The sequence below is a fragment of the Megalops cyprinoides genome, chromosome 3 (genome assembly GCF_013368585.1).
Source record: "Megalops cyprinoides isolate fMegCyp1 chromosome 3, fMegCyp1.pri, whole genome shotgun sequence".
Lineage (NCBI taxonomy): Eukaryota > Metazoa > Chordata > Actinopteri > Elopiformes > Megalopidae > Megalops > Megalops cyprinoides.
In genome coordinates this window covers 40,826,315-40,839,135 of record NC_050585.1, presented here as the reverse complement: position 1 = coordinate 40,839,135, position 12,821 = coordinate 40,826,315, and the positions used below count along the sequence as shown (strand labels likewise).

At 40.9% G+C, this 12,821-nt stretch overlaps 1 protein-coding gene across 1 annotated transcript; it reads left to right on the top strand.

Annotated features, from left to right (window-relative positions):
• Window positions 1-10,285: 10,285 nt before the first annotated feature.
• On the top strand, window positions 10,286-11,409 carry LOC118774533 (insulin-like). Its single transcript, XM_036523881.1, is given in 3 exon segments — window positions 10,286-10,360; window positions 10,363-10,427; window positions 11,280-11,409. Coding segments are annotated over 3 exon segments (270 nt in total).
• The last annotated feature ends 1,412 nt before the right edge of the window (window positions 11,410-12,821 follow it).

Genomic DNA, 12,821 nt, shown 5'->3' with positions numbered 1-12,821 from the left:
CTAATTGTCAAAAATAGCAAAGAGCTGTGCCACTCATTGTACTGATAACAATACAACTCCAGCTTGCAACTAATAAATTTGCACACATTCCCTCAGATACGCAAAAGATGCTAGTCCAAATCAATGCTTACTTTTGCCACACTGCATTTGCTTAGCAGCCTTATATGCCATCTGTTTATACAGTGTGATATTTACTGAGGCAATTCAGGATAGGCACCTTGCTGCAGGGTACAAGAGCATAGACCTACCTTGGAATCTAAGTGGCAACCTTAGGGTCAAGAGTCCTGCTCATTACCGTTACACCACACTGATTCCCTCGCTTTAACAGTCTCACAGTTTACATTGCATTACATTACATTACATCATTTAGCAGAGTTTACTTAGACAAGGGCATCTGCCAGATAAATAACCGATAATTATTACATTACATTACATTCATTGAGCAGACGCTCTTATCCAGAGCGACTCCCAGCACAATAGAACATAAGTGTATCCATTCAATTTAAACAAGCAACAGTGTCAGACCAGGCTAACAACACTCCCACACCAATGAGTGTGAGCATAACACTATTAGAGCCTTACCACAAGTTAACTTGTGAAATCTGACAGAAGCCAAGTATGCTACGATACAACAGTCCATAGAACACAGGATTCAAAATACATCACGATGCGACACACAAAATAAGAATCAAATATTAGAGGTATCAGGTGTTACGGGGCGGGGAAATTTGCTTTATATGAAAAAGAAGTAGAATAAGAAGAAGAAGAAATGAGAAGAGAGATGCATCTTATGCATCCTTTGTGAGTTTTTCCCTTCTCCACATGCTCACAAGACAACCCATCGCCCTCCATCCCTCAAAATCCAAAACGCATGGAGAATTTCATCTAAGCAGTGCCACCTATAGCATCCCAGCAGAATTACAAGTGCAGCTTAATGCAATGCTTCCTGGTAAATATAGGCCTACATCTTGTACTGGAAAGGAGAGGTTCCTTTTTCTTTTTCAGATCCTTCATATGTCTGTGAGACAGGTTAATTGCACCGATGATTATCCTGCACATTATGTTGCCGACTCATGTTTATTGCTCTGTCCAATTTTCTTTATGCTGTTCATTACGGGGCATAAATAATGCACATAAATATGCTGGCACCGCTTGACACGCTGGAATGCTGCCAAATAATATCCATTCAGTCTGCAGTTATCAGATATTGCCACCTTGAATTATAGCGTAAGTTTCCTCCCGCTTTGGCGACCGAGCGGCTCTCTCAGTAAGGACGACAGCGTTAACGTTTAATTTTATTGCTTCTGCTTCACCCAACGTGGAGTGTTAATCTGCGTAATGGCTGCCGTGACCCCTTTCATCACATTTGACAAAATAAAAATACAAGATAAAAAGCATTAAAACTACTGTTTTACGGTGTAATTTTGCAGATCCTGTGGCAAAAAATGGAACGCAGTTGCCTCTTGAGGGTTTAATCCATCTTGTCTATCAGAGCTTCTCAGTTTGGTTATCTGTGTTACGGTTATTTTCATTGTACCTGGAGGATAATAACAAATTTGCATTCCTCAGACCAATTATCTTTTTTTGTCATTTTAGACAGATAAAAAACTTTTTAATGGCAGCAATATACAAAAAAAGAGAAATGAGGCTAGGGTTTATAAACATATGAAACACTGTGCAACCACCATTCCAACCAAAGTCAATTCAGCTTCTGTTAATTCATTTAGTCAATCATTAATGAAACAATTGCTGCATACTGCGTAAGTGCTTTAGTCTTACTTCAAAAACTGGATTTTTGAGAGGTTCTTTTTCTTATAAAAGAAAAAAAATCTTACTGTCTTCAAAATAAATGAAATTTTGTTTCTAGGTCAGATCTGGACCTGGACCTCAAGCTGATTCTTCGTGCTGCTCGGCTGCTGGTGGTGTTTAAAAATTAGTTCTCTGACTGTAATACCTCAGACACCACCTTCCTGAGGGCAAAGGATCACCAAATATCAACATGGAAACTGTTCTGTCCCAGAGTAGGGCAGGATTCTGCTTAGAATTCACTACATCAGCCCCTGATCAGTTGGAAAAGTTACAGACACTCACTCAAACACTGATCCAAAAGCTCACAGACACCAACCCCAGGATCAGGAAACAATTTACAGAAACCAGCTCTTGATCAACAAAAAGCTCACAGGCAATAGCCCCAAATCAGGAACAAACTCACAGAAACCAACTCCCGACGAGCCTGATTTCCGTCCAACCATCACTTGCACTGTGCTGTTTTGGCAGTAGCACCACATGTTAATGGCACATCAGCCAGTGTTTGGCAGAACATTGTGGAATTAGCACTGAAAGGAGAGACTACAAGCTTTCATTTGCACTCCCCTAAAAAAGGATTGTTTGCAAGTTTGAATAATCAGGCCTTTGCTAATGTGGGTTGGACACTGCAGACAGAAGGCAGAGTTCTCCCTGACACAGTAACAGGACACCGAATCCCTGACACCCTGCAACAATTTCAAGACACCCAATCCACATATCCTGATACCTACATTGAAAATAAGTGTTCAACCACAGAAACATCAGTGAAGAGGCCATTGATTAGAGAACAAAGTAATTAGATGATTGGGTTGGATGATTTAAGAGGAGATTTGTACCACGGGAGCCTGCAGCTGTACAGCTGTATGCACAGTGCGTACTATGAGATTCCCGATTTGTGAGCGCTCCACGAGAGAGAGAGAGAGAGAGAGAGAGAGAGAGAGAGAGAGAGAGAGAGAGAGAGATGTATGTGTATATTTGTCATGCCAGTGAAGCTGTTTGGAATTGAAATTTGAAATTGAAAATTGAGAGAGAGAGAGAGAGAGAGAGAGAGAGAGAGAGAGAGAGGTGTGTCAGATACATTAAAAAGGAGGAGACAGACCACTCATTGAAATACGAATGGCAATAATGCTCAATGTAGCGGTTGCGTTAAGAGAAGTCCCGCTTTTACACCATACAGCCAATTGCTTTGTTGGTTAATGCGTAACCTGGAAAAAGGCAGGCCTATCATATGCATAAGGCGAAAAATGAACTCCCACAGCCCTCTCTACTGTCACAATTATAGCTACGCAGCACACAAACGGGGCAAATCTACACAATGAGTAATATTAGGTGCCAAGCTAACGTTCTATATAATGTCTCTGATGGAGATCGGCGCATTATTGTGCCAACTTTTCTGTCAAATATTACATGTAAAAGGCGACACTATTGTGTCTGACAGAATTAAAGTAGAGACCATTTTTGGATTGTATGATTGTAATAGCGTGAGCATTTATTAACATTTGGCAATTATTGTGTTTTTTTCAATTTCAATTGAAGCAGAAAGCTTGCTTAACTAGGTGTATCAATTAGCTAGCTAGCTTGCAAGCTAAAGTTAGCTTGCTAGTCACCTGCAGCTAGCTCTCAGCACACTGAGGAAAGTAGTCATAAAACAAACAACAAACTGTGATTCACCGACTTTATTAAATACCGGGTATGACATGGTGACCACCTCTGATATTCACAGATTATGTGCACATCCACTTCATATTTCTCCTCTGGTTTAACGCTCTTCAATTAGGCTATGTGATCAATGTCTAGTCTGTGAGGAAGTGCTCAAACAATTCGATGCAACCAGCAGAAGGAGAGTAAACTTCAAATAGGTAGGACAGATTTAATTATTCATTAATCAGTCAGTGGAGTTTCTCTCTCTCAGCTCTCTCTCTCGATGTGTGTATGCTCGCATGCGTGCGTGTACGTGCACGTGCATGGTCAGGTTTCTGTGCATACCCTAAGATGAAATCCTGCAGGCACCCCTGATTTGTACTATTTAGAAAAAACAGAAAATCAGACTCTTCTTTGAAATGCATTGGTGCTAGACAACCAAAGACCATGAGGTCTACCACTTTCAGGCCTGGGTTTTGTTTTTCACAGTTCCACAGCATGCCTGACAGAGATGTTCAGTTGCAGGATGAGACCTGTTGAAACCCAATCACTCGTTCAGGTAAGTGGAAGTCGCAGCACACCTGCTGAGCCAGATGCTGATTCACCTGTTTCGTTTCTGAATAATCCAAAATCAGCAAGTGCAGCCAGATGGGGCACTCTGATGTAAGCCATCCAGAATGGCCAGTCAGTTTTTCACAATGGATACAAGATTGATGGGGGTGAAAACAACACCCCCTGGCACAGTGATGCACGTGTCTATCTGTCTGTCTACTAACCTCTTTCTGTCTATATATCTCTATCTGTGACTGTCTGTCAGTCAACTTATCTCTGTGTGTCTGTCCGTATGTTTACTTACCTCTGTGTGTCTCTCTGTTTGTCTGTGTCTGTCTATCTATCTGTCTGTCAGTCAGTCTGTCTCTCTCCGTCTATTTATTTCTGTCTGTCTGTTTGACAAACTACTAATCTCTATCTGTCTGTGTATTTCTGTCTGTCTATTTACCTCTGTCTATCTCTCTGTCTGTTTGTCTGTCTGCCTAAGCATCTCTTTACTTATCTCTCTATCTGTCTGGCTGACTATCCTGTACATGCACACAGACACACACATGTCCTTTATAATTTATTTTATTATTCCTTCAACTGATAGTGACACCAAAGTCAGAAATGCATATATACATATGTAATGAAACTGGTAGGAGGTCTGCTTCCTGTCTCTGGTTGTAGCTCAGAGGGGATCAAATTAGAGCAGAAAGGTTCCACAAAGCACGGTCTCTGTCCTGCATTGCCCTTGAAATGCATTTAGCCGTAATGGAAGCTGCCACACGATTTAATAATTCCAGAAATTACAAAACAGCAGGCTTCGCCGTCTCCCCAGGAGGCTGGAGCAGAGTCTGTTCCGCTGAATAAAATCTGAAACAAAGAGGGGACAGCCTGACTCCAGCGAAAATCAAAGTAAAATCAAATTAAGCACAGTAGTCTATTTTGGCTCTGTTTCACAGCAGCGTCTTCAAATGAAAGGACATCCCCTGCTCCTTCACCCCCCTACCTCCCTCACTCTCTCTCTCTCTATCTCTCTCTCTCTTTCTATGGGCAATGTGTTTTGGCAGGTTAATGAAGGAGTTCTTGGTTTGACATTATCAGGTTGACTGTGCTGTTTTGTTTTGGTTTGTCTGGATATTGCATGTGTTCAGGGAGGTTTTTTTCTTTTTTCTTCTGACAGGGTGTTAGAACTATGTTTTTATTCTCCATGTTTATTGATACTGTTTTTGACATCTCTCTCCATGCCTGTCTATGTCTATGTCAGTTGAAGCTGATTGGCATTTTATTGGCAGAACAACCCAAAGCAGTCATACACGAAATGAAATTTAACAACATCTCTCTCTCTCAGTTCAATTCAATTTCAAATGCCTTATTGAAGTCAAATAACTATTTTTTTCTCATTTTCTTTTCATAAAATATAGAAGTAAGGCTAGTAGTTAGGAGTGTAGGTGTGGATAAAAGACTATCCAGTTCCATCAAACTTTGATTAGTCAATTTTCATTAAAGAAATGAACTTTGTTAACACTTGCACTGACTCAAATGTGTTTCTGAATGTCATGGACAAAGTGTACTGCAGTTAGATTGAATCTGGGCCTGAGGCTTGACTACACACTTCAGCTGAAGATTTTTTTTTTCCCAAATGGTTCAAGAGCTGTAGAAGGTTTCCAGTTTTCTTTCCACTCTAGCTTTTGATTGGCTCATTGCATTAGCCAGTTTACCGATAAGATGTGTTCAGCCCTACTCTTGCCTTTGGCAATACTTACATAAAGTGACCTTTCACCTTTCTGGGAGTTTGACACTCTGTGTCTCAAAGTCATTACATTATATTTTTGTCATTTGTCATTTTTGGCAGCATTTTTGTCATTTTATTCAGAAAGACTTATATAGGTTACAGTTTTACATGTTATCCATTTATAAAGCTAGATCTTTACTGAGGAAATTGTGGGTAAAGTACCTTGCTCAAGGATAATACAGTAGTGCCCTTGCGGGGAGTCGAGCTGGCAACCTTTTCGTTATGAGTCCTGCTCCTTAACACTATGTCACATTGTTGGCCCTAGGACTTACCTCTCTCCTGTCCACTTTCTTACACGATGAAGGGTGACCTCTGTGTTGTGGGGGTTTGACAGTTTAGCTCAGTGCTCCTCCAAAGGTGAATGCGTACCTGTGTACAGTGTGGAGCTTTATGCAGGTGATCGAAACTCAGAGGGTAACTCCTGGGCTGGACCTTTCTCACGCAGCAGCCTAACTTTAGGTCTTTCCCAGGGGAAAACCCCTTAAAAGCAACCTGAGTTGTCCAGTTCAGCCCTGCTCTGCCTCTGCTAACAGCAGGAGTTTATTTCTGTGAGCGTGAGGGTAGAGCATGATGCCCCTTACTGATCCTCACACATCGATTGGCCAGTGTGTGGCGGCTCACATATTGATTACCTGCCCTCCCTCCCACACCCGGTTCCCTAGAGCGGCAAAACCCATTAAGCTCCGCTCAATTTGTCCCCCGCTAATCCCACAATCCCCCACCTTTCCTCCATCGCATACCATATTTACAGCAGCCCCCCCCCCCCCCCCCCCCCCCCCCCATGAGTTCCCCTGAGCCCCAGGGGGTCAGCCCAACCTCTCCAAACTTAACCCACCCAAGCCTTCCCCACGTCCCACAATCCACCACCTCCCTGTCCAGCTTCTCCTTCAGTCTCACGTGCCCCCAGCACGGAAGAGAAAGGAATTTCACTGGGCTTTAAAAGAATAAAACTTTCTATTACGGCTAATAATAATATGCTTTATGATAATATTAGGTATAAGCACCACCACCTCTTGCTATCGCCACATGGTTGTTTCCTTCATATCACCCAGCTTGATATCTGAGTCTCTTTGTAATTTCTACACTATGGCTGGAATATACCAGCAGCCAGCCTCACAAACCAAACAACCCAAAGACCCATCCAAAACAGTGTATGGCTCTCTATTCTGGTACAAACGTAACCAGCGATGAGGTGGTACCAAACTGTGATGAGGCTTGGACCACACAGTTAATTTGAGGGTGATTTTATTTATTCTTCCTGCTGTCTCTTTGATGAATAATGAAGAAAAAAGGATTCTAACCACCCTCTCTTTTCTCTGTTATCAAGGCAGGAAAGAGGTAAAAACAAACACATTAAAAAAGTTTGCTTAGAATGTACTGTTAGCACTACAGACTGTAAGCTGACAGGCAGACAGCCCCCTAGCTCCTCTAGCAATGCTGCCAAAAGTACTATGAATAGAGTGGTAAAATATTTTGTGTAATTATATAGCAATCACATTTTATAGCCTTTATGTAGTTGAACAGCAATAGCATTTTTATTGTCACAATGGCAAACAATATGACATTTGCGTCTATATGATAAATGAATTTTTGCAGGCCTCCTTCGGTCAGGGCAGCGTGTGAAGCAGAGTGCTCTGTTTGACGATGCGAGGGACACGCACAGCTCTGACTCGTCGCCCCGGGAGCCTGTTCATCACGTCCCTCTGCGGAGGCTGCACAGCAAGAGAGCAGAGAGCTTCTGCTGGAATTCAGGCTGCAAGCAGCACTTTCTCCCAGACAATGAACACTCGGGCGACATGCACATGTGAAATTACTGCCGCTATCTGACAGATTTCCTTCCCTCGGGCGGATTACACGCCTTATCAAATAATGAAGCACAATGCAACACAAATGGCGACGTTATGGGTTCAAAGCCTCAACACAGTTCAGGTTTTTTTTTCCCCCCCTACTAATGTGGAAGAAGAAAAAGAAACATTTCTAGAGTGAAACCGTGGACAGAGGTCTTGGTTATCTCCAAGGACCTTTCTGAAAATTAGCATTTGGAATCAAAATGAGGATTAAAACTGTGACATTACATTATGTTATTGTCCTTTAGCAGAGACACTTATCCAGAGCAACTTACAATTTTATCCATTTATACAGCAGGACATTTACTGAGTGAAATGTGGTTAAGCATAATTTTCCAAGCAATGCTGTCTTGTTGCTACTGCTACACAGATGTGCTGAGTTGACGGACAGAGTATTTACAAATAAACCCCCAAAGACGGAAACAGGGAAATATGTTCAAAAGACAGCTCAGAGCTGCATTACTGCACCAACGTAATCGCAGTTTGAATGCTGTGAATGCTCAGTGTAACCCAGTTCTCCCTGAAGCCTCTCTTTGGTTTAGTCAGAAACACGGCAGTGGCAGAGTCTATCAGAGTGGATCTGACATGCTCATCTACCGGAAAGTTAAACATACCCCCCAAGGTTTACAGATTACTCTCTAAACCCACCCAGCTGGGTTGATATGAAAAAAAAGAAAAGATATTAGTCAGAAACGATTTCCATTTGATGAAGAACACATGAGACTGTAATGTCTGCCTTTTTATTCAGAAGTGATAGTTTGGTGGTAATGTTTCTTTACCCAAGGTCATTATGATGTAATTAATACATTATTATTATTATTATTATTATTATTATTATTGTTGTTGTTGTTGTTGTTGTTGTTGTCTTTCGGTCAAGGAAGTCATTAGCATGTTGATTTCATGCCATTATCTTTTATTACAGAATGAAATCTGTAAAAGGCTCTGCTCCACAAATATATATGAAATGAAACACTATATTTGTTACCCAAGGGTAACTGTTAAGACCACTGTGGTTACACTGAATCTCGGCCCCTAACCTGGAGAGACAATGGGACTGTTCCTTTACACAATTAACGACCAAACTTCATCGGCGCTTACGCTCTAAAGGATCTTTAAATTAATGTGCCATTGAACCCCATTTGTCAGAAAAGGTGCACCTAGTAGTGGAAGGGAAATTTGTCTCAATTACAAAACGGACTTGGATGGCTTCAAAACATGTAGCAAGGGTGACACCCTTTGGTTATTTGTAGAATTACAGAATTCAAGAATGCAAAAGTCAAGGCCTGCAGATTTGAAGTTGTAGGGACTGATTCGAGAGGTTGTAATCACCAAATTGTGGTTGTAGTAGAAAATGAACTCAAGTAATAAAATAAATTTGCATAAATGTTGGATTACAAGTTTGCAGCTGTCATTGTACTAATGTAAATATAAATCTACACATTTAAGAATTTCAACATACAAGTTCACATTTTTCTACAAGTCAAAATTTAAACATACGAGTTCAGATTTTTGTTCTACAAGTTTTCAAAATCAAGTCTACAAGCTCTCACATTTTGCAACATATTTACCTTCATAGTAAGGGTCACAATCTTCTGTTGCCGTGTATGATTGAGTGTTCATTACTTGTATTTTACTTGTATAAAACAATTGCAAGATCTGCTCTTAGGCGAGATCAGATACTATGCTTGCAATACCACAAGTAATTAGGACCTTGCTAATACCATCTTTATACCTTTTTGTAAGATCCTGTAAGCTACTCCTGTAGCTGTTTTTGGAGCAATAACAGTAAAAACCTTGGTGTGAGTTTATGGCAGCTCTGTAATTGACTTGATGTTTATCTCTGGCCATGACTCACATCTGCATCGTTTATTTAGCAGATGCCCTTATTCAGGGCATCTTCCATTGTATTATCTATATAGATGAATATATTTCACCAAACTGATTCAGCATATCTTGCTCAAACCTGACACAGCAGTACCCTTGCCAAGATTCAGACATGCAACCTTTGGGTTATATGCATACTGTCTTGACTGCTTTGTACTCAGACTTTGACACTAAGGTGAGAGTCATCACATAACTCACTGCAGGGAATCTCTTTCAGCTCAGCAGGTTAAACATCCTATGCACAGGGGGCAGCAGCAGAACACTGAGCAGAAAGCAAACCTGAAAGCCCTTGGTGTGGTCATCTATAGACAATGCTGCATGGCACCTCTCACTAACTCTATATCTACAGATTAAATAAAAATGACCACCCTGGAAGGAAGGGAGAACGCTCTACATACATATGTATGGCAAGGAGCAGGGTGAACCAAAATGCAGAGGTGACACAAGACACAAGTTTGGTTCAAAGAAAAAGCCAACTTTACTGAAGACTCAGGAGACGCAAAACAGGCTTTATGCCCAGCGGTACTCTTGCACAGAAACTCAAGACTGAGCAAATACATGAACAAAGAGCAGGGCTTAAAGAACAGGGAAAGCAGGTGTACCCAATAACTAACACAGGTGGAAGAGATTAACTAAATGAGCCATATAACATAAAGTTATGTATCCATCTGGTGGCCAACCCAGGAAGCAGCAGCTACATTCCTGACAACATGCCTGTATAGCAGAGGCTCCATTGTTGTTGTATAATGGAGTCTTTCCTCCCCAGCTGTCCAGCATCATGGCACCATGTTTACGGGCAGTCTCTCAGTTGGTGCTGCTGGTCCTCTTCTCCTGTGTTCCGATGCTGCCTGTAACCAGTGCCTGTGTGGTTCTAACCTGCTGTGTGGAGAAATAGGTTTCTTTGACCCCACATCAAACAGGTGCCTGGGCCCCCTGCTGGGTAAGAGGAGATGGGCTTCACCTTTTGCCTACCAAATAGTGTTCACCTTCTATTCTTAGCGGCTGTTTTCACTGGTACTGAGGCAAAGGCCTTTGGCACTGTGAGGAAGCTGGAATGCACTTTTCACAAAAATGAACAGAGAGAGCAAATTTTCAAGAAGCCAATCATATATTTTAAAAACCAATAAACAAAAAGAGCCAGCCTGAGGACATAATTGAAAAAGTGAGCTTCCAGCCACACACATGTATTTAATGTGCATTCAGTGCATTCAGTTAGGCAGGTGTGACTGGTTACCCAATGGCTGGCTCACAGTTGACAATTAAAACAATTAAGCTGTATGGAGTGGAGCTGATGGTATATGATTTGGCTATGGCAAATAATGTACATTGGAAATAAGGATCTACTAGTTACTAGTAGTACCTCAGTTACTAGTACAACACATGACAAACACAACATTAACACCGCAGCCGTTTTGGGGACAGGTGTAGGGTCCTCCTTCACAGGCTCCATGTACACAGGAAGAGTTTAACATTTTAGGTCTTTAGACAAGGGAACATGACACATTGGTGGCAAACACTTTAATTTTTAAAAACAAGTAAAATAAAACAAAGTTATAAAACATATTTATGTAATTGTGAAATTTGCATTTTTGACTCAGGCACAGCTTTTTAAATGAAACTCCAGCACCTCAGATAAGCAAGCAGACCTTCAGGGCACCTTACATAACAGCACAAGCTGGACATTTTCTCTTGGCTGTTCATAGTGTTGTTATTTTTTTTTCCAGAGGTAAATGGTGGCTTGTGTCTCTCCTGCAGGATTCACTTCTCCGTAGCTGGGACAGGAAAATGAGGCAGAGGAATACCTCTGTGATGGCCAGTGAGATGAAGGTGAGGAGAGGCATCATTGAGCAGTGCTGTCACAAGCCCTGCAGCATCTATGACCTCCAAAACTACTGCAACTGAGGCCAGAAGCTCCATACACTGTAGCACCATGCTGTGCAATACCTGATATTTATGTGTGAGGTATTGTATGTACCTTTATGTGTGAGGTATTGTATGTACCTTTGTACAAATTAAGTATTTTTTGCTAAGCAGTCAATGCCAATTAAATTATTAGTTTAACATTTTGTTACATCAGTGCTGATTATACATGTATCATTTTTACTTGCGGGGATCACCAACAAGTTAAAAAAGGAAGAAAAATGAGAAAATTCCACAGACATTTAAGGTTTTACAATATCAAGGTCTACACTGGCTGTTATATAAAATGCTTAATATTGCTGGAAAGTAAGAACATTCGGCCAGTAACTTAGACACAAAGGAGCACTATGAATGAAAATATAACCCTGAAAACATTAGAGCAACAAGTAAACATTAAATCCAGTACAGACTTGTCAAACTTTGTCAGAATGCTTTGACTAATACATTCCAGAAATTTTTCCCATGGGAAAGGTAACTGATTGGATAATACTGTGGCTTATATTACGAACAGCTATATTAAGTGCATACCTATTCGCACATACACACACATTGAGACTGTAGTCTTCAGGAAGTGATTACTGTCCTTCCTCAGTCTCTCAGTTATCTCAGCAAGACCACTCATCAGCTTGCACTGTTCTCCCAAAAGAGCCTCATCCAGAATCTTCGGCCCAGCGGTTTGGCTCTCCCAACTGTTACATCACAGGCAGGATCTGCACAGTACCAGCTATGCTTAAGAACAAACTCATCAGAAATACACAGAGGCACCAAGGTTCTGACATGCATACCATAACTATACCTAAATGTTACAGTTGGACATAATGTCGCTATGGCATTATAACTGGTATGCACTAATATTTCTGGTATATAGTATTTCTGGTATAATAGTACATGTCAATAACATATTGTTTACTCTCACACCTAAACTAAGGCAAATCTAGATATATTTCAGTGCTTTTTTACTATTATTCATGTTGTTTATGAATACCCTTTTATGATACTTTCCATGTACACACCCACTCATCACAGTCACGTCTCGCTCTCTAATATTTGCATTTGATTCCGCATTAAAATTGCTTTCAGCAACCATTTAAAAAAAAAAGGAGACCAACATAAAGAACACTACTGTGTCTGAATGTGCCAAAATGTTTTATTGTGCCAAGTAGGAATGTTTTTTTTTCCTCAATGCAAGTCCTGACATAGTTCCTCACACAACCACTTGAACTGTCTTTTTACATTTAGAAGCCTGTATATCAGCATTTTTATAGACATTTTTGAAACAAGGCCATCAGAGAAAACTCTGTAAGACTGTAAGATCCATAACAATAAAATAAGACATTTGAAGGTCCCAGAACAAATTGTCAATCAATGAAAGTCACTCAACAAACATGCTGCAT